At 38.6% G+C, this 25,840-nt stretch overlaps 1 protein-coding gene across 1 annotated transcript in view; it reads right to left on the reverse strand.

Moving 5' to 3' along the window:
* SETX (senataxin) overlaps positions 1-25,840 on the reverse strand; it is a 63,642-nt gene that overhangs the window by 29,220 nt on the left and 8,582 nt on the right. Inside the window, exons 2-4 of the mRNA XM_063432483.1 lie at positions 9,220-9,409; positions 8,621-8,831; positions 86-195 (exon numbers count right to left, since the gene is read on the reverse strand). Coding sequence (XP_063288553.1) covers positions 86-195; positions 8,621-8,831; positions 9,220-9,399 — 501 coding nt within the window. The 5' untranslated portion in view covers positions 9,400-9,409. The remainder of the gene's footprint in view (positions 1-85; positions 196-8,620; positions 8,832-9,219; positions 9,410-25,840) is intronic.

Genomic DNA, 25,840 nt, shown 5'->3' on the forward strand with positions numbered 1-25,840 from the left:
GATCTCATCACATCGAGAAATGTCAGTTTCTGCAAGTGATGATCACTGGCATATCAAAGTAGCATCTCAAATCAGAATAACTTACATTTTCATTTGGATGTACCAATAGTAAATACACCCCGGCAAGTTTCTCATACACCTGAAAAGGATTGTTGACTTGTTCCATCTTACACAATGCTTCAACGCAAAGCTCACCTGGAATTGTAAATAAAATAGTATCAGCTGATGAGCAACACTCATGTCTTGTACTCAGAGAATGCAGGTAGTTCAGCTACATATATGAATGAGTAAAGAACGGTATAAAGTAAAGAAAATATAGAAATGTTAACTAGTAATTTAGACAACTGTTAACTGTACAAGGGAAATTCATTATCTTTATTCCAAATACTGTCAAATGTCCTAGAACAAATACATCCATAAACAATGTTGCAGAGTTTACTAACAGTTCAACTTTCTGTCTTCTTTTGTGATGTTGATTCTAACCAGATAACGGTCACTGGTCCCATGCAACTGGAGTAGATGGAGCAGTGCCTTTGATACAGCTCACCTTTGATCAATTTTTTTTACTATCTTCTATTGATGACTGACACTGTGTGCAAAACATCAACTGTCCATATGTTTGTGGTCAACACAATCTATGCCAGTAAATCAAATATATCACAACTCAAGGCTGAGTTACAGGACAATTTCTCAGAGCTTAAAAGAGGGATTCCAAAAATAAACTTTAATTAAATAATGGCAAAACAGTTGTGACAAGGCATTCAGAAAAAAACATCATACTCCTAAAACAACAGGATTCATGATTGTGCAGTGTGACAAAGTCTAATTACACCTTTACTCTAGCCGGTCCTAATAAAGATGCGGTATGTGGCGAGAGCCCAATCTTTATTTTATACTGAAAAACCACCCAACAAAATGTATCCCAAACTCTGTCCTCTGTGCAAGAACAAAGCATGCTTAGCTATGTCCATAAGAAAATGGTTTGTAGAGCAAATGCTAATGTCACTCACAGACTATGGGAATGGAGTACATGCATCTGCAACTCAAAGACATCTTGCTAACCTTATTAATCTGTATAATGTGTTATGTTTCTGTGTCCACCAATGTAACCATAGCACCCATCCCTGTTATATGCTGAAGCAACTAATCTAGTTAACTCTGGAATCCAGACACTCTTAACCTTCCTCTTATGGCTCAAACATTTTTCTGGAAAACTATCACACTACCAGCCTCCATCGCTCATATCGTCCGTTGCACTTCCTGCTCCTTACTTTTCATTCCCCACCTCAAAAAATTAAGTTGGTAAAGCAGCTTACTCCTATCGCAATCCACATACATGGAATAACCTGACTGTGTTTTGTTACACCTAGGATTGTACTGCACACACATTTTTATTAAATGCATGCCTATATATTTGTATGTGCTCTCCAGGTCTTACTTAAAGTGGCTCTGTCACCTGAAACGTAACTTTCATCCTTTGATTCCCCATGGCTCTCTGTTTTTAGACCATGTTTGGGTTTTCTACAAATGCATAAGGAAAAGTAGGAACTACTTTCCTTGTGTATTTGCTCTAACTTGACAAAAAGAACAATGGGTGATGCTCAAGTCAAGCATCCCTTCCTTTGCAAGGGAAATTTTTGCATAAAACTCACCTGTCCTCTACATCTCCAGACAACAAATTGGAAAATTTATTCATACTTACCGTAATTTTATTTTCCTGGCTATTATTCATGGCAGCATATACACATGGGTTAGCTCCTACCCTACAGCCGATAGGACAGGAAAACCACCAAGGTTTTAAAAGGAGGCTCCATCCCTAAGGTCCTCAGTCAGTTTACAAGCTCTACAGTACATAAATAGAGACATTAATGGGTGGGAAGTATATGCTGCCATGAATAATAGCCAGGAAAAGAAAATTACGGTAAGTATGAATACATTTTCCACTTTCCTGGCTAATCATGGCAGCATATACACATGGGGAATACCCAAGCTTACAAAGGGAGGGACAGAATAGCCAATCAAATAATCAGAATCATTCAACATAGATAGAAGAATGAACTGAGTTAAGTACTTGAGTACCAAATTGTGCATCATAGACTGTTTTAACGAACAGTACGAAATGCCAGACAAACGTGTCTAAAGAGGTTCAAATGCTAGCTTACAAAAAGTGTCAGCAGAAACCATTACCATGGCAACCCATGATGCTGCAACAGCATGAGAGGAGAGTGCCCTGATACCCTCCAGCACAGATAGAGAACGGACGTGACGTCCAAATTGTGCCTCATTAATTGCTTCAATGCCCAATATGTAATGCAGGACAAACTAGTTAAAAAAGGTCCAAATGCCAACTTTACAAAGTTTCAGCAGAGACCATTGCCATGGAAGCCCACGAGACGCTGTAACAGCACTAGTGGAGAATGCCCCAAATCCTTTGGTACAGGTACAGAATGGCATTGAAAGGCTCTCACGTTAGGCAGGTGCTACATGCAAGACAACCATATCCTGTTGAAATTCAATGAATGGGGGTACACAGGATCAAGCCTGGAGTTCACACATTCCTTGCTGAGATACCATCATGGAAGCTCCTGCTAGAAATTCAGTCAGAGTCCGTGAGACCAGTGGTACGTCACATATTGGTTTCAACAACCTCAGCGGAGGCTTGAGTTCAATTGTTGCTTACATGAAGCAAAGCACCAGGGGCATCAATGCTCAATCGGTACCCTTCAGTACAGGAAGAGAATGACATAGATAAGCATTCACTATTGGCAGGATCTTCAGGTGCCAAATGCAAGACGACCATATCTGTTGAAAAGTAGTGAAAGGGGGTTCACAGGATCAAGCCTGGAGTTCACCCATTCTCCTTACTGGGGTACCAGCCACCAGCACTTTCTGTGCTACCACCATGGAAGCTCCTTCTAGAGGTTTGAATTAGGGATCGACCGATATTGATTTTTTAGAGCCGATACCGATACCGATATCCAGTGAACTTTCAGGCCGATAGCCGATATAATTTGCCGATATTCTGTACATTTACCATTTTGGAAAATAAAAAACTTTCTAAAGGTAAATGCACAAAATATACATGCCACGTGTAGTGGATGCAGTGTGTTTAGACAGGGGAGCTGTGTATGTGTGTAGTGGATGCAGTGTGTGTTTGTATAGTGTGTGTGTATATAATGCAGTGTGTTTGTATAGTGTGTGTGTGTGTGTATAATGTAGTGTGTGTATATAATGTAGTGTGTGTGTGTATATAATGTAGTGTGTGTGTGTATATAATGTAGTGTGTGTGTGTGTATATAATGTAGTGTGTGTGTGTATATAATGTAGTGTGTGTGTGTGTGTATATAATGCAGTGTGTGTGTGTGTATATAATGTAGTGTGTGTGTATATAATGCAGTGTGTGTGTGTGTGTGTGTACATAATGCAGTGTGTGTACATAATGCAGTGTGTGTGTGTGTGTACATAATGCAGTGTGTGTACATAATGCAGTGTGTGTACATAATGCAGTGTGTGTACATAATTCAGTGTGTGTTTGTATAGTGTATGTATATACTGCAGTGTGTGTTTGTATAGTGTGTGTATATACTGCAGTGTGTGTTTGTATAGTGTGTGTATATAATGCAGTGTGTGTTTGTATAGTGTGTATATAATGCAGTGTGTGTTTGTATAGTGTGTATATAATGCAGTGTGTGTTTGTATAGTGTGTGTATATAATGTAGTGTGTATATAATGCAGTGTGTGTTTGTATAGTGTGTGTGTATATAATACACTGTGTATTATATATACACACTATACAAACACACTGCATTATATATATATATATATATACACACACACACTATACAAACACACTGAATTATATACAGTGTGTGTGAGGGGGCATTTTTTATTAAAAAAATTTTTTTTAATTTTTATATTCAATTATTTTTTTTATATATATATTTAATTATTATTTTTTATTTTTTGTTGTCCCCCCTCCCTGCTTGTTGCCTTGCCAGGGAGGGGGGAAATGTTAATCCCTGGTGGTCCAGTGGCATTGGCTTAGCTGGGGGAGGGGAGGGGGTTGGCAGCATGCGTTTACTCACCTCCCAGCAGCTCCTCCAGGTCCCCAGTGTAAATCTCGCGAGACCCGCGGCCGTCAGAGCTGGCCGCGGGTCTCGCGAGATTTACACTAGGGAGCTGGAGGAGCTGCTGGGAGGTGAGTAAACGCTTGCTGCCCGCTCTCCCCAGGACCGCCGGGCTTGTAATGAGCCTGGCGGTCCTGGGAGGTATTATCGGCAATATCGGTATCCCTATTGGCCGATACCGATATTGCCGAAAATACCGAATATCGGCCGATTATATCGGTAAAACCGATAATCGGTCGATCCCTAGTTTGAATAATGGTTCAGTCAGGGCCCGTGAGACCAGTGGTACGTCACATATTGGCTTCACCACACTCAGTGGAGGCATGATTTCAATCAATGCCTATATGAAGCAAAGTGCAGCTAAGTGCTCCTCTAGAGTGTTATAACACAGAACCTTTCAAGGCCTGAACGAGGAGTAATTCCAACAGACAAAAGCATGTCAAGCTTAGTAAAGCCTGTATAGGATTGTAAGAGGATCTCAATGACCGTCTCAGGGATGCCTATACTAATATGGACTCCCGCACCAACACCAGAACTTGAGGATCCTGGTGTGTCATGGGGCCTTGTAATAGGTTTGGACGTACAGGAATTTCCAGAATCATCTTATTCATCATAGGAATTAGAGTCGACACGGTCTTCCACTGTCACCTTTTGCATTGCCTTTTTAGGAAAGTCGAAAACAGGAAAATATGTACATCAGACAAAAATTCTAAATTTGAGTTAGTGTATCCTGAACCTGAGCATTCTGGTCCTAGCATGTAAAAAAATACTTCTGGACCTGGTAGTTACAGGAAATGGCCATCAGATCTATGTAGGGTATCAGACAATCTGCGTCAACCCCGAGGATACGTCAGGACATGGTCGCCAATCCACCTTGTCAACAGTTATTCGGCTCCAGCAAACAACCATTGTATTCTGAGCCACTGTTTTTGTTCTGTGCCCTGATCATTATTGGCTGGAATTCCAACAATACGTATCTGTGAGACCCATCTTGATAGATATAGGATACAGGTGCATTGATATTGGAGCAAATTTGGACCCACTCGTTCTTCAGCAAGCCTCTGAAGTGAAGAGCCTTGAAAATGACTCAATTCCATACAAATGAATGGAAATATTGTGCAACATGGTCCAAACACTGTGCAACCAATCTTATAAAAACTGGAATTCGAGCTAATAATTGACCAATGAGGTTCTGTTCACTGGAAACTCAAGAGATCTAATCCCTCTTTCAGCTGCCAGGGTAAGATGTAACTCCACTGATGGGGACATAGTAAGTGGCTGGCTCCAATAATCTCTCTCTTGTTAGACCAAGATAGGAAGGATCTGTAAGGAATCCAGAGATGCCATTGGGCCCATCTGACAAGTCTGCTGGTGGAAGTCAGGATTCCTAGTAGTTGCATCTATTTTCTTGCTGTTACCAAGCAGAAATTAAGAAACTGGGAGAGAAAACCTTTACAATCTGTGGAACAGTTCCTGAGATAGGGAAAAGCAGAGCATAGAATTTTCCACTTGGGAATGTCAACCACTGAGCTGGTCTGAAACTGCTTTTCTTGATATTCATCAAGCAGCCAAACTTTAGGCGTTATGAAAGAACTATATACCTCTGTGTGCCTGCCTTCTGAGGGTCTAAGGCTATCAGAATTAGACCCTCCAGATAATGGAACCAGGTGGAGTTCTGGACTCTCAATAACACTATAAGCACATATAAAGATTCTTGGGGCCACATTGAGGCCAAATGGTAGGGCACTAACATGGAAGTTCTCTTCTGAGCTAATGCCAAAGATTTCTTCTGCAGATTGGACTGAAAGTAAGCATCCTTGAGATATATAGAGGTAAGGAAATTATCATTCCAGGTTGCTTGAGATATGGATCTGATGGACTCCATCCCGAAGACTCTGACATTCAGCCTCTTGTTGGCCCCTCTTAGGTCCAGTGTAGGCCTTTCATGTGCTTTTCTTCTTGGCACCAAAAGAGAGGCGAAACTTGTCCCTGGAACTGCTCTTGTTCTGGGACCTAAAAAAAAAAAAATCACCTCTTCGTCCAGAAGGCTTCTTCCTTCAGTGCTTTACCTTTTGATTCATTGGTCTTAATACTCCTGTTGGTATGGATACTCCTTTGCCTGAAGAAAAAACTCCAGTCTATATCAATCTGGACCATGGATACCACTCAAGCCTCCAGAGCACGACAAGCCCAGGTATGTGTGATCAGAAAAATGAGGCTCATGGTACTGGAGGAGATATGTTTATTGCTGAAGAGCAAAACGACTGCTTTATAGCTCCATTAGAACCTTGAAAGGCAGGTTTACCAACTGCCATGAGTTACCTCTGGAGTATTCCCTGCAGGGCCAGTATCCCCATGTAACTCAGAAATACTGGTCACTGGAGGTTCTCCGGTCAGACTATGAGGAGCTGGGATCCTTGGAAGGTACCAATATCACGCAGCCCTCATTCGCCTTTTCAATGGAATTATCCAAAGTTTTCCCAAACAGCACCAGCCCTTCAAATAGAATGGTGTAGAGGGCAGACTTGGAGGATGAGTCATCATCCCAGAAACAGAACCATAATGCTTTCTTAGCTGCTATAGATAAAGCCATTTGATCCAGAGAATATCCTAGTTACATCTAAGGAAGTTTCTGTGAAGAAGTCAGTTGTAACCTGAAGACTTCAGACTGCCTCTTCAATCTTGGCTTTTAATATCTCTCTCCATAGTAGCCTTTAGATCTTTAATCACATATTTCATGTTTGTAGAAACAGCAGCGGAAGTCACAGCTGGCTGGCCTCCTGCAATGGTAGGCGTAAAATTTTGGACAGGTCTGCGTCCACCTATGATCCATAAGTGTGCAGCTTAGGTGGTGTAGTTCTGGGGTTGGAAATAACTTCCTCCACAGGGTAAAGCCTGGCCTCTTTTCTTACCCCTAAGGCCTCTGGAACTTACTTTGTAAGCCCTGCCCGCATGTCATGTGGCTGCACAGTGATAGGTCATGCTGAAGCGACAACCTTCTTGAGGAAGTCAGTGCATAACTGATTCCTTCCACTGTTTTCACCTCATAACCAGATCCTGGTGAAGAATCAGACATCTGGCAAATAATAATAACTAAATATTACCTGTGGTAAAGTATTTTTTTTTAAAAAAAAGTGCACTGTTAAATTATATAAGAAACCAGTGAAACAGCTTTAAAACAGGCTGAAGACAGCACTTATCCATGTCTGGAGACCTTGCAAATACTTAAACCAAATAAGTTTGGGATGTTTACTGTAATTTTCCCTTTATTTTAGGAACTTTCTGGCAATTGACGTTATCCAAGATGGCTGCCACAACTTGTATTCCCACAATGCAAGTCATTTGTATTAGGCCCAATAGGGCACAAACTGCACACATGTGGGCCTATTCCGAGTGTGTTTGCGGTTTAGAGACCAGGGAGAGGACTCTGTCTGAAGCCTACATGGCCCCTAAACACCCAGGGAACCAGGAATAAATCACTGGGACCGAAGGGAAGCACAATAGATAACAAAAGTGCCTGCAAGGAAGTTTAAAAGGCAACCAGGTGCAAAAAGTCAAAGTTTAAAGGCACCACAGTCTAAAGGCCTTAAGGTATAAAAGGTAACACAGTTTCCAAAATGTATCACAGTTTTTAAAATATATCAGTCTTCAAAGGCACTGCAGTTTTTCAAATGTACTGCAGTTTCCAATGACCTGCGGTATTACATGCAACAGTATTAAATGCAAATTTAAATTAAACAGTTTTAAATGCCACACAGCTTAAATGCAACACAGCTTAAATGCTTCCTAGCAAAAGCACAACCGCATAATGTACCACAATCTGAAAAATAAGGTACAGCTGTATAATGAACTAGTTTAAAGATATCAAAGCTTAAATGCATCACAGCATAAAAGCACAACTGCTTAATGTACTACAGTAAAACAGGCAAATAAAGTAATGAAGATAAAAAAAAAAAAACATACATGTCCGTAAGTAAAGGGAGCAAATTGCTCACGTCCTAAGGGCTGTAGGACAGGAAAAAGACTGAGGACCTTAGGGATGGAGCCTCCTTTTAAAACCTTCGTGGTTTTCCTGTCCTATCGGCTGTAGGGGAGGAGCTGACCCATGTGTATATGCTGCCATGATTAGCCAGGAAATGTATTGAATCTGTGCATGCTCACTAGACGCTGACTGTTAAAGATAACAGATGGACTAAGCATGCGCAAGAACTGACATGCACACTGAAAGGCAAACGAATACAGAGACTAAATGTCACTGCCAGACAGAAATAAAGAAAAACACGGGGAAAAAAATAAAAAAAAAAAAAAAAAAAAAAAGAGGAAAAATATATTGCCGGATTAAAAAAAATAAATAAAAGGCATTGTCTGTGAGAGAGCAGATTCAAATTTGAGTGAAATCTCAATGTATTTCTCATGGTTATATAATTAATAAACACATACATTTACGTTGTAATTACATTTGTGCTGACCTCAGACAGTGAAGCTGTACTTACTGACTCGTTGGTTGAGTAATAAATAAGGATACTTGAGAGATTCCAGAAGTGGTACTCGAACATTGCTTTCAAAGTTAGGGCCTGTGTACCCAAAAATCGGTTTCTCTCCATCTTCGTCCACGAAGAAGAGCTCATCATCTTCGTCTATCTCTTCATGCATAGATTTCTCGAGCTGGGCAATGACACGGGATGTTTCCAGATTCCACAGCGTCTGGGTAGAACCAGATATGAAAACAAGTCAAATTCTAATCAAAAGCAAAAATCTAACATAATAGAAATAAACGCAATCATGGTTGTTTGATTCGCTGAATGGCATAATAAACACCATAATCACTACAACAAGCTGTAGTGGTTATGGTGTCTATAGTGCCTTGGCATCTTCCCAAGGTTTGACCTAAACCAGGGCTATTCCTGATGCCCCCCAAAAAAACCTCCTAAACTCAGCCAGAACTATTTTCTTTTTTAGGATTGTATTTTATTTTTCAGACACAACACACATATTTGTTAAATATGGAAGATAATAAAACACAGCATTACAAATCCTGAGAAATCACAGGTATTCTTTAAAACATACTTAGGCACTATATTGAATGGGTTACCTTGTGCAAATTTGGAGATCCATCTCGTGCTCGGTGGTATTCCAGAACACACTCCATACAGTAACAGAGGTCATCATTGGCTCCAAGAAGATCTGTGCCGTGCAACTCCCCTGCTGCATACTTATTCAAAAGGTCGACGGTTACAGAACCGCCAGGAGTACACCAACGGCACGTGCTCATTGTTCTGCTTCTGCAAGAAAAATATTAAGTTAATTGAACTCTCACGCAAGTGCCATGATTTCAAACATGGGAAATGTTCATTTACTAAATCTTGAAGCATCAGGGGGCTAGCTTGAATGAATAAATCATTCATTTCTGGTGAGCAAGGCTTAAAATGACTATAATATACAATAACCACAAAAGCAACAAAAGTACCAGAACAAGCCAACATAAGAATGTTAGGAGGTTAAAGTCAGAGGGGACATAAAAACTGCTTTACAGAGGGCTACTCCAAGCATCATACCTACTATAGCCCACAGTAGTGGTTAGGACACCTGGAGTATCCTGTTATGAGTCAAACCGTTTAGCAATAATATGCCCTGGTACCTGGGTCCCCGCCAGGCACCGAGGCTCCTAGTTCCTCGGATGGCAATTCCGGCTTCAGCAAATCTGCACAAGCCAGCCCAGTCGCCATTCATTGGCTGAAAGCTTCTGGGGGTCACTCTCATCCAATGAATGGCACACTGTGTCCTAAAAAAACAAAACTATTTGCACAGAATTGATATTAGCCAGCCCAGAATTCTTGTTCACAACCGTGTTGGAGGTAGAGTTACAGCTAAAAAAGGTTAAACTGTGTATGTGCAGGACAAGAATAGGAATTAAATTTATTCCTATGACAGGTTGTTACCAATATTAATACAACATAATGTTTATTGCTAACATTAAAAGAAAAAAAAACCCACAAAACAATAAAAATATATATATATATAAAATCACACCAGATAAGCTAGTAACTAATTACAATGTAACAAAAATGGCCACAGTAAATGTATCCCACAAAAGAATTGCTATGATTCAGAACTCTAACCAAGGTTATTTCTAAAGCAGATATAATAAAAGGCAACCATCCAAGTGCCTTCAAGGGCATCTACATTTTTGCTCTGAACACTGTCTAGTCAAACAACCTGAAAAAACTGTCTTTTTGTTACATTGTAATCAGTTACTAGCTGGTCAATGTATCAACACTCACGCACACTTTGTATCCACTATAGACTTTTTCCTAAATTTTCCTTCTTTATTTTGTCTTAGGCAGTACGTAAAACATTACACATACATGTAGACAGCTGAAAGAACAATGTGCAATACACTAACAATCTACATTGCTTTGAATCAACGTGTATTATCAGCTTTATGCACTTAATTATTGTATTTAGATTGGCAAGTATCGTATTTTTTTTTTTTTAACGTCTTATTTCATTTATACAAACAAAAAAAAAACTGGGTTATAGGTGATCAGTCACGTTATGCACCACACGATATAGATATGCTTATATTACTGATGTTTATAACATATAAAAAGGAAAAAAAATGAATATGCACATCTTCCAATATAATGCAATAAACAGATTACTAATTTCAGATTCCATACCACCTGTAAAAAATTTCTGAACTTCAACCAAAATATATCCACTACATATTAATAAATCTATAATCTAATAAGATGATCTAGTAAATCCTCGTGAATATAATTTATCCACACTGAACCCCTATTACATTAGTGTGACACAGGTTAAGCATGTTTGATGTGGAAAATACAACAGTCTAATTTAAATAATGTCTAAAGACTCAAAGTTTACAACTCATTATGCACCTTTTTAAATGAGCACCGTTAGCCAATCTAAAAAACAGTTCTGTTTAAACCAAATAGTGGTGTCATAAGTAACTGCAAAAGCATTACCATAATATACATTTGCTTATAATAAACAAGGATAGGATGAAAAGTGGTAATGGTAGGGAAGGGGGGGACCAGCCTATATAAAACCTTCTGTTATTACGTTGATTATTTCTTAACCTATTCCTAAAAGTGATCGTAAGGCCAACCATATTCTACAACAGTTCCTTCTTATATTCTGGGGATATTTCCTTATCAAATTCTGTCCTCTAATTATCTAAAAAGGTATATTTTACTAATTCTTACTCTTACCTATAAACCATAACCTTAAATAACAACCTCTTGAAACTTTTTAAAGACCTGCTTTAATTTCTCCAGCTGCAGATATATGTTCCTAATCGCCATCCATTTCTGCCATTTTTTTTTTTTTTTTTTTTTTTTAACATATTTATCTTCATCTCCTATAAGGTGACTTGCCATCCTTTCATAATTACTTGATGTATCGAGGTGATTCATAGCTTCTATTAAAGGAACACTATAGTCACCTAAATTACTTTAGCTAAATAAAGCAGTTTTAGTGTATAGGTCATTCCCCTGAAATTTCACTGCTCAATTCACTGTCATTTAGGAGTTAAATCACTTTGTTTCTGTTTATGCAGCCCTAGCCACACCTCCCCTGGCTATGATTGACAGAGCCTGCATAAAAAAACAAAAAAAAACTGGTTTCACTTTCAAACAGATGTAATTTACCTTAAATAATTGTATCTCAATCTCTAAATTGAACTTTAATCACATACAGGAGGCTCTTGCAGGGTCTAGCAAGCTATTAACATAGCAAGGGATAAGACAATCTTAATTAAACAGAACTTGCAATAAAGAGCCTAAATAGGGCTCTCTTTACAGGAAGTGTTTATGGAAGGCTGTGCAAGTCACATGCAGGGAGGTGTGACTAGGGTTCATAAACAAAGGGATTTAACTCCTAAATGGCAGATGATTGAGCTGGTAGGTTTGTCTGCTTCCATTTATATGCGATAGCTATTTTAACCCCTATTAAACATTGTATAATTATTGTAAATACCTCTTCCGGGAGTGTTATCGAAAACATATGTAGGAGATATGCTTCCGGTTGTTTCGGAATATCTACCCTTAGACCTAAACTAAACAACTTTTCTACCGCATTCCATATTCGGGTTATTTTTTGGCACTCCCAAAAAATGTGATAAAGGGTACCAGTTTCCACCTGGCATCTCTAGCATTCTGCAGGCGTTCCAGGATATAAACGTGCTATTTTTGTGGGCACCATGTACCATCTCATGTTTAATTTACAATATGCTTCCCAATGTGCTAAACTCCTAGAAGCCCTTTTAGTAATTCTGAATGCCTTGTGACAGTTTTCCCTCGGAAGCTGCCTGTTTAAATCTTTTTCCCATTTTTTCACATAATCTACAATGTCCTCTTCTGCTACGGACATAAGGGTAGTAGAACAAAAGGAAATCACATTATTATCAGCAAGTTTCCATTTGCACAAATGGTGTAGTCATGGTATTTTCCTGTATCTTAGGAAATGCTGTAATCAAAATATGTTTGAAACGCAGATAAGTAAAAAGTTCTTGGGATGGCAAAAGGTATGTTTCCTGAAGTTCAGGAAACAATTTAATGTCGGCTTCATTATATAAAGCGCCCACATGACGAACCCCATATTTTATCCACGTGTCAACATAAATCCGTGGTGAAGGAGGCAATAACCTGAATAGGTGTCTCCCATAACAATGCCTTAGCCACGTCCATTTTAGTTACTGTCTGCTCCCAAATTTTTAAAAGTGCCTTAGTAGGAGACAGCATGGCACTAAACTGCGCCTGTCTCCCTTGGCCAACCCATAATGCCTGTTCTACTGTACCCCCAAGTAAGCTCGCATTCTCCAACTTTAACCATATTGGGGGAACCCTGCATTCTAATATGGACATACCTTGCATTAATATAGAGGCCTTATAATACAACTGTATGTTTGGAATGTTTAAACCCCCTTTCACATAAGGTCTCCATGGTAAATTTTTTCCCATATATGCGCATTAATGATCCTTTGAAATTTCATTATGAGTGCATTAGATAAAGTGATTGGTAAGGTTCTAAAAAGATATAACATTTTTAGAAATATCATCTTTACTGTATTTATACGGCCCAACCACGATACTCCCCTATCCTCCCATGATCTCAGTTGCTGATCTAATTTATGCAGCAGTGGTATATGGTTTTCTTTAATAATCAAGTTTTATACCTAAATAAGATATTGACGTAGTGCGCCAATCAAATAAATATGTGTATTTCAAGGTAGCTGCCAACTGTGCCGACAAATGTATAGCCATGGCTTGAGTTTTCTTTGAATTATTTTTATAATAGGAGACCCGACCATAACTCCCTAATAGAGCCATAAGGTTTGGTAATGATACTGGGGGATCAGATAGAAATAGTAATACGTCATCCGCAAAAAGCGCCACTTTCATTTCTCCTCCTGGTGTTTGTAAGTCCTTTATTTTATTATGTTTATTGATATGTAGTGTTGTGGACATGAAATATTACTCTAATTTTTCTAATTAGTAAAATGTCTATTTACTTTATATAGTTCTTAATCAGCATTTATAACTTCATAATGTGATTTACTTAGTTTACCTAAAAAGGCCGGTAGGGCCAGGGAGTTTCCCTTAGTCATCGAATGACATCCTCACTAACAAGATGGCGCTGGATTCTGGGGGAGACCCGCAAGATGCCAGTGACATCACACCTGGTAGGACGAGCAATGAATCAACCACTTAACCCCTAACCAATTATTGATGTATAAATCAATGTTATCTCTGACAATGCTTATGATGTAATTTTGCTTTATAAGGGGCATGCCACCCCCTCTAATAAACTTTCCTCAAGTTTTTCATAAACCTGAAACTTGTGTCCGGTGTGAATTACTTCAGGGAGCGTGCACGCACTGTTTCTTTAATTTGGCCAGGGGCAGATACACAAAATAATCAATGTATTGATTGATTTCCACTTCATTTAGTATTAGGGGTTCTAGGCATAATATAAAGATCAGTGGAGATAGAGGGCATCCCTGCCTTGTACCATTTGTTATATTAAAAGAAGATTAAAGGAAACCCGAGCTATAAACTCTCGCTGAAGGATGTTTATACAAAACCAAAATACTATCCAAAATAGCAGAGGGAAAGCCCATCTTACGCAAAACTTCTTCCATATAAGTCAAATTTAAACAATCAAACGCCTTTTCGGCATCTAAAGCCAACACTAAGCTTTGTTGATCGTTATCTTTTTTTTTTTTTTTAATTCTTTATTTTGTCAGTGTTTAATTTTAACATGCAGGTTAGCCCTGCTACAACGGCAGGTGTAAACCACGTTTCAAGTATAATTTAACATCTATGTAAACAAGTTAGGCAATGCACAGTATATAAGAACAAGGTGTGAGCAGTTAGAATATTGGTGCATGGTTAGGTTCCATTTTGCAGTGCTTGCCTTTAACACTATTTTTTTTTTATATAGTCAAGTTTGTTCTACAGGTTTATTAAATCCACAGGTCAGCCTTGGTATTAGGGGCTTAGGGTGCCATTGAAGCCAACGGGCATATGGCCTTAAGTCAGTGGCTCTGTGGTGTGTGGAGGCCGTGAGTCAATAAGGGTGCATCACCACGATTGTAGTGGCGCTACCTGTCATTGACCTGAACGGACGTGTTGAGTCAGGCTTGGTTGCATCGTTCACCCGTATTTCGGTTTGGGTCTTGGTGGGTGAACCGTGCAGGTTTATAGGTGAGTGTCGGTCTGGGTTGTGGGGTGACTTAGCGTGTGCTGATGCGGGTGGGTGTGTGGGCCATAACCCAGGGGGGTCATGGGAGAGATGGAAAGACGCCATATGATGTGTAGGATCCGACTGTCGTCCTAGCAGGGGTGGCCGTTCGGCCATCATGTATTGGGTTTTGTGTGCGGGAGCCGCGTCTGTTACCTCACGTTCAGGTAATGGGGACAGAGGTTACCTTGCATGGTACAATCAGGGGGGAGGGGGTTCAGGCTGTACTTTTTAGGCATATTTACAGGTTAAAAGGACATAGAAACACCAAAAAAAAAAAAAGTCCAGTTCGAGCCAGTCCAGGGTTTTGTGATCTAAAGTCCCATCTGTGTTGTCGATGGCCTCTGCTGTCCATAAGTATAGCCAGTGCTCAGCTTGGTGTCCTACGGATCAGGTGGTGGTGTTTCTCCAAAGCGCAGGACGAAGGGTATAACCGTGGCCGGGTCCCAGGATCTTGTAGATTGCTCAGGTGTTGCTGGTACGGTGGGTATGCCCAGTTTTTGGAGAAATGGGACGGCTTCGTCCATGGTATGCAAGGCGTGCGTGGTACCAGCTTGTGTGACTATGATGGAGTTGTCCGCCCCCCACCTGTATGGCAGGCCTGCCGATCGTAGGTGGGTGGTGACGGGTCCGCAGGATTTCCGCCATAGTAGGGTAGCCCTGGACAGGTCCTTGAAAAATAGCAAGGTGGAGTCCTCAAAGGTAAGCTGTGTTTTGCCCCTTATAGCTTGCATGATCTGTATCTTGTCCTGGACTGTGTGACATCTCAGTATAACGTCTCGGTTCAGGTTGGGTTTCGTGTGAGTAGTCGAGGGGAGGCGGTATATACGGTCGGCAGTCATGTTACGGGCCACAGCTGGGGGCAGTATAGTTGCCAGAAGGCGCCTCACATAGTGGGGTAGTTCCTCGGCTGATACCGCGGCCGGAATCCCCCTGATCTTGATATGGGAACGGCGGTGTCGGTCCTCCATGGCTGCAAGCTTTCCCATCAGGCTTCTTTGATTTTGTTGAAGTTGGAGGACTGTGTCCTGTATCACAGTGATCTTGGTGTGTGCATTTTTTACGTTGTCTTCAACAGCTCCCACTTTCTCTCTAACCTCTCGTAGCTCCGTTTTGAGCTTTGCCGAGTCCGCCTCTAATAGTTTGTGGATGCTGGCCAAGAGTATTTTTAGGTCCCCCTTTGTGGTCGGAGCAGAGTCATCTGCGGCATCTATAGGTAGGGCCGCTGTTCTCACAGGGGCCGGTGCTACCTCCGGCTCCCGCCTCTCCGGCATCTCCAGTTCGGTTTTGGCCTCACTCTGGGATTCCTCCGGTGGTGGAGGGGGTTTGAGTTGTGCCGGCCGTTGGAGCATGGTTCCGATGTCTTGTTATCGGACCCTGTGGTCGGCTTCTGCAATCGGTGGCCCATAGCCGGTTCGTGCGTTGGCGACTCTGCTCCTGGCTGGTCCGCAAAGTTTCTCCACAGGAGTGTCTCGAGGTCTGTGGCTGTCGGCGGGCGGTAGGCCTCAACTCGGCGACGCCGCTTAGGTTGCTTTTGAGGCTGGAAAAAAGGCATCAGCCGACTCAGCTCAACTTGCTGGTTCAGGTTTTATGGGTTTTCAGGATGGATTGGCGTTTTTTTTCGTCTGTATCAGACGGATTGAGGGTAACTCAAGAGGAGCTCAGGAATATGGCGTCTGATCAGGTGTGCATGCAGGCTCCGCCCCCGTTGATCGTTATCTTGGGCCCAATTTACTAAGTTCATGAAATGACGGGCGTTATACCCCAATTGCCTAAAAGGAACGAAACCAGCTTGTTCCTGAGATATCATATTGATCAACACTGGTTTTATACATGAGGCTATTAATTTTGAGTACATTTTAGTATCGACATTTAACAATGATATTGGCCTCAAATTAGCGCATTCTGTTGGAGTTTTGCCAGGTTTAGGCAACGTTATAACATGTGCTAATAACATCTCCCCAGCATTTTTAAAGTAAACAGTTTCGTAAGATGCGGTGTCAGTTGGGATCCAAATGTTAAGTAAAAAAGATTTGGAAACCCGTCCGGGCCTGGTGCTTTATGTCTAGGCAGTGTGTTTATTACTTTTAGTACTTCCTCTTCCAAAAATGGTTCTATCAACGACTGGCATTGTTGAGCTGTCAGAGTAGGTAGCTCTACTTCCTCTAAAAAAGCTTGTGTTTCCTCTCTAGAGGGCTTGTAAGTATCCTGATTCAAATTGAGATTATATAGTTTGTTATAGTAAACAGCAAGTTCTTCAACAATATCTTGGGGAATAAAGGTCCTAAATGTGGTAATTACTGGAGCATGATCAGAGCATGTCCTTGTACCTATGATACATTTTGTAATGTCAATTTATCAACCAAACACATATCTATTCACAAGCAGGTATGGTGAACCTGACATAGGTAAGTATAATCCCTGGGTGCAGGGTAGAGGCGACGCCATGTTTCATAATAATCATGCAATAATAATAATAATGAAGAAAATTTTTACTCAGGGAGGTAGCTTGAGAAAGTGGATTTTTACCTTGTTCCCTTTTAATATCCAATTCAGTATCTAATGTACAATTAAAATCTCCACACATAATAATATGGCCTTGTTGCCAATTAGCAATCCTAGAAAACACCTTTGTTAAAAAGGAGGCTTGAGACTCATTAGGTGCATACACCAAGGCCACTGTGATTTGTATTCCGTTCATCAAGCCTACTACAACCAATAGTCTACCCATCTCATCACAATATTGTTTATCTAGTTGGAATACACAATCTGAATGGAACATTATTGACACTCCTTTAGACTTATGGGGAGATAGCACATGAAACATTTGAGGATAACCTCATGGATTAAAAATTGGAGGATTCCGCTTACAGAAATGAGTTTCCTGCAGACAAATTATTGCTGCCTTTGATTTGTTAATTTCTTGTATAGTAGCGCTTCTTTTTAGAGGACTATTTAAACCATTAACATTTAAGGAGAAGCACGTAAATTGATGACTCATACTAGATCAACACTTCTCGCTATAAGAACTCTACCAACACAAATTTCTTCTTATACTGATACGAGCTACTGCCCCTAAGTTGTCCCATATATATATATATTTATTCTCTCCTTTTTTTTTCTTCCCCTCCTTCCTTTCATTTTACACTGCTCATAATATGATTTGTGAAGCTGATTATGAAATAGTAATCTACTAGGCTGTCCCCCGATGAATAGGATCAAAACCCTTGCGTAAGAGTATCGTATCTTAATTAAAATAATATAGGTATAAGGAAGCTATTCCCTTGGGGTTGCCTCATGGTAATTCCGCTAGCATAGCTGTTTGTTGGTGCATGGAGAGAGTTATCTAGTGTTTTAGCAAGATATCGGATGTTGTCTGGCATCGCCTAGCTGCCTTTTGAACAAGTTTTGTGTTCTACATAATTTTTTATTTTATTTTTAATGCTAGCAATAAAAGTTATGTTTTATTAACATTGGTAAAATTTGTTCTATTTATACATTTGCTCTTTTAATTAATTTTAGCATGCGTTACCTCGCTCCCCTTCCTAGAACTTTGAACTTGGCTCCTTCTCCCTTTTTTTGTTTTCCATATGTGCAGTATCGCTCCAGGCACCAAATTAATGAAGTGGTTTGGTGGATGGACAAACCCTTTAACTACTTGCATTGGAAACAATAGAGGAAGAAGGGCCTCCACTGTTACCAAATGGCGCATTGCGCCTAATATGTAGATATATTTTAAATAAAATTAAAGTTTCCCCCAGTATAGCAATGTCACAAAGAGACCAGAAACATAAAGAAGCTTAGCACATTACCCTCCTTTTGTCAATACAATGGATAATTACATTCTTCAACATTAGGTAATAATGAAAGGAGACATTTGAAGTACGTAACTGCATTCCTGCAAATCCAAAGGGTTGGCAGCTTCTGCAATCAGGATGTGACCTATCCAGGATATTTAATAGGAACTTAAGAATCATGGGTGCCTAAAGAATGATTTTAATACTTCTACATACTATTCTGCTAATTCTACTTAGCATATTTTATAAGATAGAAAATCTCAGCTTTGTTCGAATCTAGAGAAAAAAAGCAGTGACACTTATAAGGTAATGTGTTGTTTTTGTGTAAATAGATTTGCAGAATTTAGAACATTGGAATTAAAATGGATCTGTCACCTTCTGAGGCAAATTTTGCAAAAAGCTTACATGGTGGCAGCTATGTTTGCAGTGCAGTGGACTGGGGTGTTTTTACTTTCCTGAACTTGCCCTACGCAGCTCCCACCATCTTCTTCCGTGAGGTCTTCTTCAGCTCTTGGTGCTTCATCTGAATTAGCTGACGTCAGTGCTGTTCTCTCACACATGTGCAAGATTACAACACGGACTTCTATGGAAGCTGCCACGAAATCTGGCGTCAAGGTGGAAGGCCGCAAGACACGAAAAGATATATGCACACGAGAGAGAGTTTGTTGAACTAGTCCCTTAAAAAAAAACTTTTCTTAGCACGGGTAGGTAGTAAGAATGATGCCTTAAAGTGTCAAAGGGTCACTATAGTGTCAGGAACACAATCGTATAGGCCTGATACTATAGTTCTAAAACCACTTTAGGTGGTCTGCCTCCTTACCTCTGGTTAGAAAGGCGATTTACTCACGATTAAGATTGTCATCCCCGAGCAGGGCGCGATATGGGGGCGTGATGACGTGACGCACACACGCACGTACGCTCTTGTGGCCACAGGATACGAATGGGGGAGGTGAGCGAGGTCTGAGATGTGGAATGGTGGCGCAGCTTCTCCAGACGCCAGTACCAGCAAGGTGGTTATCCAATTTAACTGGTAACCTTATAACTATTCTCTCCTGTGGTGAAATATTGAACCGTTGGAGCGGTCTGGAAGCGAGTATAATGGAACAAATAGCAGTTACTAAATCGCTGATTTAAGTCTGCCGAATATTCTCACCAAAGAACAATTTCAAACCTGGTAAAACCCGAATGCAGGCATGTTTAACAAAGAACTTTCATCAAGAGTGGCAAGTAATGAACAACGATATTAATTTGCCTGATATGGCATAATAGCATGAATACTTAATACTGCATATTGTTCAATTGCCTAATTAGGGTTTGCAACACCGTTATTTAAATTTGTGAGATAAAGGCATCAATTTAAAGCAGGTACAGGTGGATTTATGAAGTAATCTTTAATCTGACTACTTGAACCTGCTAAAAGCATAATCTAACCCACTAAAATCATTGGGGCCATTGATATATTACTACCTAATCACTAATTATAAATCTACATATATCTAAATATCCAATGAATGTCAACCTTTTCAATGGCAATAAAATCTAGATCACTCGGATCACTATTGTGATGCTCTTTAAAATGTTTAGAGACACTGTGATTTAAAAATTGTCGTTTTATATTATAAATGTGTTCTCTAATTCTGATTTTAAGTTCTACCTATATATTGCAATCCGCATGTGCAAGTTAACATATAAACAACATTGGGACTATTGCATGTTATAAAGGATTTTATTAGATATTCTTTTTTCGTAATATTTGATATAAATTGAGAGACCTTTTTGCTTTTACTTCTTATTTTGCAGCCTCTACACTCACCACAATAATAAAAACCTTTTTGTTGTTTTAAAAAATTGTTATCATTTTCTTTATCAACAGCTAAAAAACTTTTTGTTAAAACTTGCTTAAGATTCATAGCTCCCCTAAAAAAATATTTTTGGTTTATCTTTAATAAATTTGGTCAGCTTATCATCTGTTCTTAAAATATGCCAGTTATTATTGATTATTTTTCTCAAGTTTCTATTCTAGGTATTAAAATAAAAAAAATTAGAGGAACCTCCTCATTTTCATTTTGAGTCAAATCTCTATTTTTAGATTGTAAAAGTGATCTTCTGTCAATTTTTTCAACCTCCTTAAAGGTTCTCTCTAAGGAGGTACTATTATACCCCTTTTTTTCGAATTGCTCCATTAATTTTTCTGCCTGCTGCACGAACTCTTTATTTTCAGTGCAGTTCCTTCTCACTCTTAATATCTGACCTTTTGGAATATTTTGTAGCCATGGTCTAAAATGGCAACTTTTTGATAAGCTTACCAAATTTCTTAAAGATAAACCAAAAATAATTTTATGGGGAGCTAGGAATCTTAAGCAAGTTTTAACAAAAAGTTTTTTAGATGTTGATAAAAAAGAAAATGATAATTTTTTAAAACAACAAAAAGGTTTTTATTATTGTGGAGAGAGTAGAGGCTGCAAAATAAGAAGAAGTAAAAGCAAAAAGGTCTCTCAATTTATATCAAATATTAAGAAAAAAGAATATCCAATAAAATCCTTTATAACATGCAATAGTCCCAATGTTGTTTATATGTTAACTTGCACATGCGGATTGCAATATATATAGATAGAACCTCTCGTAGCCTTAAAATCAGAATTAGAGAACACATTTATAATCTAAAACGACAATTTTTAATTCACAGTGTCTCTAAACATTTTAAAGAGCATCACAATTGTGATCCGAGTGATCTAGATTTTATTGCCATTGAAAAGGTTGTCATTCATTGGAGAGGTGGGGGACAAAGAAAATCTACTTAATAGAACGGAAATGATGTGGATTTTTAATATGGATACTTTAATACCACAAGGTTTGAATGTAGATTTTGAGATTACCCCATATCTATGATTCTTTTATAATTATATTAGTACAATGTAACAAGTTTTTATTATATATAAAAACAAATATTTTTATTTGTAAGAAATGTAAAAAGTGTAAAAAAATTGTTAGATTTTTAAATGTATTACATATTTTAATATAATATTTTTTTATATTAATATACTCAGATTTCTGGGTTGATCTCAATTTCTGCACTTTATACATTTTTTTCTTGATAATGTGGAACATTAATAGATGTTTTATTTTTCTCCCCAGCATATATTTTTCTCTCCACATTATTTTTTCTCCTTACAACATTTGTATGTTTTTAAATGGAGTGTCCTGTGAAGTTTAAATGTATCACACAGAGTATGTGATTATAGAATGCCATATTATGTATTTTATTTATATGTAAAGTTATTTGCCCTTATGTGACTCTGTAAGATCCATTTTTAAACTGGGCAAAATTCGGACGATAGTAGGTCCCGCCCCTAAGACGCACGTCATGACGTTAGTATGAAAAAAACGTTGTGACGTCATAACTGGGTGACACGGAAGGATGCGACCGGAAATGCAATCGGCAACCGGAACCAGGAAGCGACTGAAGAAAAGAGCATCAAAAGACGACATTTAAACGAGCAAGAAAGAAGAAGGAATTAGAACTCTTGAGAAAGGACACGGGCCGAAACGCGTCGAGTTATTCATGTCCAGAGGATTTTTATATTTGTATGTTTGCACACTTTTATGCCCAACTACCCTTTATGTACCAATAAATTCCTTTTATTCATTACCCTTTGCATCCTGGAGTAATTGAATTAGTAAGGAGGAAGGACCTTAAGAGGGAAGAAGTTTGGAGCTGGAGTGGAAAAACGTTATGCTGATACGCCTTTAGTCTGAGCCAGCTTCTTTAAGTGGCTCATGACCATGTGAGTTATCCAATAATAGCAAGTATTTATTTGTACCGCTACGTTATTACCCTATGTACTCTCTATTCTTGTTTTTAGGTCTACAAGAGAGTTGTATGCTTTTATAAAAGGGTAAAGTGTTATTGAGTGCTCTCACTACCCACTATTTTGTATATTGGGCTAAAGATGAGATTGATTACTTGGGGATAAAGATTTCTCTTGACATTGCTAGTGTAATTCAATCGAACTACGAAAATCTATTTAGAAATTTACAACATCAAATTATAAAATGGGAACGACTAGAACCCTCTTGGATTGGTAGAATAAACATGGTTAAAGCATTTTTGATACCGAAACTTTTATATCTCTTTAGGGCAATTCCATTTAGAATTAAGTTAGAAATGCTTAACCTGTTTCAAAGTCTATTCTCCAACTACATATGCGATAATAAACCCTCTAGGATCGCATTTGAAATATTGCGTAGAAGCTATCCGAAAGGGGGTATAGCTTTTCCGGATGTATATAGGATCTATGAAGCCTGTAAAGCATCTCAGCTATTAATGTGGATGAATACGGATCAAGACATCTCACCATGGTTTAGTATAGAACAAGAAAGTAGTCCCAAGTATAAATTACCTATTTTGGTGTGGTTAGGCTTATTAGATTTAGTTGTACTGGAGAAAAATCTCTTTTCCAATAATATTCTAAATGATATGGTTATAACTTCAAAAATACTTATGAACAAACTTAATTTGAAAGATAGAATATTCTATGATACTCCAATAGAAGTTTTACGTTATATATTGATAGATTTAGATATCAAACCCTGGCTCCAACTACGGATGAGTAAGATTTCAGAAGAATTTTTTAATGTCTAAATCAATATGTAAAGAACACTATATAACCTTCCAAAAAAAAAAGGGGGGACTATTGCTAGATTTTCTAGACTATTCGATCTAATGGACCAGGACTTTCAAATGCCTTCCTTTAACCCCTTAACACCGCAGCCAAATGTACAAGTTGTGAACAGAACAAAACGTAAACAAAACCTGGCATTTGCGCTATATGTCTGTCCAACCGTAATTCACCTCTTTCATATGAAATGCATCCCCCTTATTATATATCATTTTATTCAGGGGAAACAGGGCTTTCATTTAACATCAAATATTTAGGTATTAAACATAATTTAATATAAAAAAATATATAAAAAAATGGGAGAAAAAAATATTTTTTAAATTTTTTTTAGTTCTATGTGACATTTTAACTGTGGATGTCAAAATACGGTTTGCTTTTACTGCAATACAATACACATATTTGTATTCAGCGATGTCTCACGTGTAAAACAGTACCCCCTATGTACAGGTTTTATGGTGTTTTGGGAAGTTACAGGGTCAAATATAGCATGTTACATTTGAAATTGAAATTCGCCAGATTGGTTACGTTGCCTTTGAGACTGTATAGTAGCCCAGGAATTAAATTTACACCCATAATGGCATACCATTTGCAATAGTAGACAACCCAAGGTATTGCAAATGGGGTATGTCCAGTCTTTTTTAGTAGCCATTTGGTCACAAACACTGGCCAAAGTTAGCGTTAGTATTTGTTTGTGTGTGAAAAATGCAAAAAACGCCAATTTTGGCCAGTGTTTGTGACTAAGTGGCTACTAAAAAAGTCTGGACAAACCCCATTTGCAATACCTTTGGTTGTTTACTATTGCAAATGGTATGCCATCATAGGGGTAATTTTCATTCTTGGGCTACCATAGGGTCACAAAGGCAACGTAAGCAATCTGGCGAATTTTAATGTGAAAAAAATGAAACACAAGCCTTATATTTGAGGCTGTAACTTTTGAAAACACCATAAAACCTGTACATGTGGGGTACTGTTGTACTCGGGAGACTTCGCTCAACACAAATATTTGTATTTCAAAACAGTAAAAAGTATTGCAGCAATAATATCGTCCGTGTAAGTACTGTTTGTGCGTGAAAAATGCAGAAAACGTCACTTTTACTGGCGATATCATCGTTGTAATACATTTTACTGTTTTGAAACACTAATATTTGTGTTCAGCAAAGTCTCCCGAGTAAAACAGTACCCCCCATGTACAGGTTTTATGGTGTCTTGGAAAGTTATAGGGTTAAATATAGTGCTAGCAAATTAAATTCCCTATACTTTCGGCATGGGTTGTCAGGCAGGTCCCTCTAATTGTAATTAATTAGGATACCTAATTATGTAAAATTATTACATAAATATATGTGTAGAATTAATATATGTATATATATACATATGTGTATATATATATATATATATATATATATATATATATATATATATAATTTTTTTTAAATATTTGTATTTATATATGGGTATATATAGTGATATATACATATATATGTATGTATATAGATATATATATTATGATATATATTATTTTGTTCTATGTGTGTTTTGATATAAATATATATATATATATATATTATCACAATACAGTTAGAACGAAATAACACACATCTATATATTTTTTAATTATTTATTTTTAAATATTTTTTTAATTAGATTTTTTTACGTATTTACATATATATTTTTTTATATTATATATAAATATATATAACAATAATTATATATATATTTAATCAGTATCAGTCTACGTGTAATTTGATATTAATATATATATATATATTTTTTTTTATATTTAAATACACGTCGTGTATGTGTAAATGTGTGTGTGTGTGTATATATATACTTAGATCATATATATATATAATATATATGATCTAAGTATATTTTATTTGTAACTGTAATTTTTTTAATTTATTTTTTGAACTAATATTTTATTTTTTTTACAGGACAGGGGGCAGAGACAGTGTCAGCCAGTGATTTCACATCACTGGCTGACACACAGGATCAGTGATCACAGTGACTGCCTGTCACTGTGATCACCTCCTGCAGATTGGGTAATTGACCACAGGGGGAGTGCCTGGGTGGTACAAGCACTCCCCCCTTCCAATCTGCAGGGGGATCATTGTGCCAGTTACATGTGTCAGCCAATAGGCTGACACATGTAACACTGATCGCAGTGACAGGCTGTCACTGCGATCAGAGTGCTTTGAGATCGCAGTGACAGCCTGTCACTGTGATCAGACTTAGCAGATCGCGGTCACTGACCCCAGGGGGACTGCCTGGGGGGCCAGGTAAGTCCCCCGACCGCGATCTGCACAAGGGGAAAGCCGCTGGCCGCATGTGTCAGCCGATTTGAAATCGGCTGACACATGCTGAATACTGGTCGCAGTGACAGCCTGTCACTGCGATCAGAGACTGCAGATCGCGGTCACCGGCCACAGGGGGGTTTGCCCGGGGGGCCAGGCATCCCCCCCGACCGCGATCT

Source organism: Pelobates fuscus, chromosome 9 (genome assembly GCF_036172605.1).
Source record: "Pelobates fuscus isolate aPelFus1 chromosome 9, aPelFus1.pri, whole genome shotgun sequence".
In the NCBI taxonomy this organism is placed as follows: Eukaryota; Metazoa; Chordata; class Amphibia; order Anura; family Pelobatidae; genus Pelobates; species Pelobates fuscus.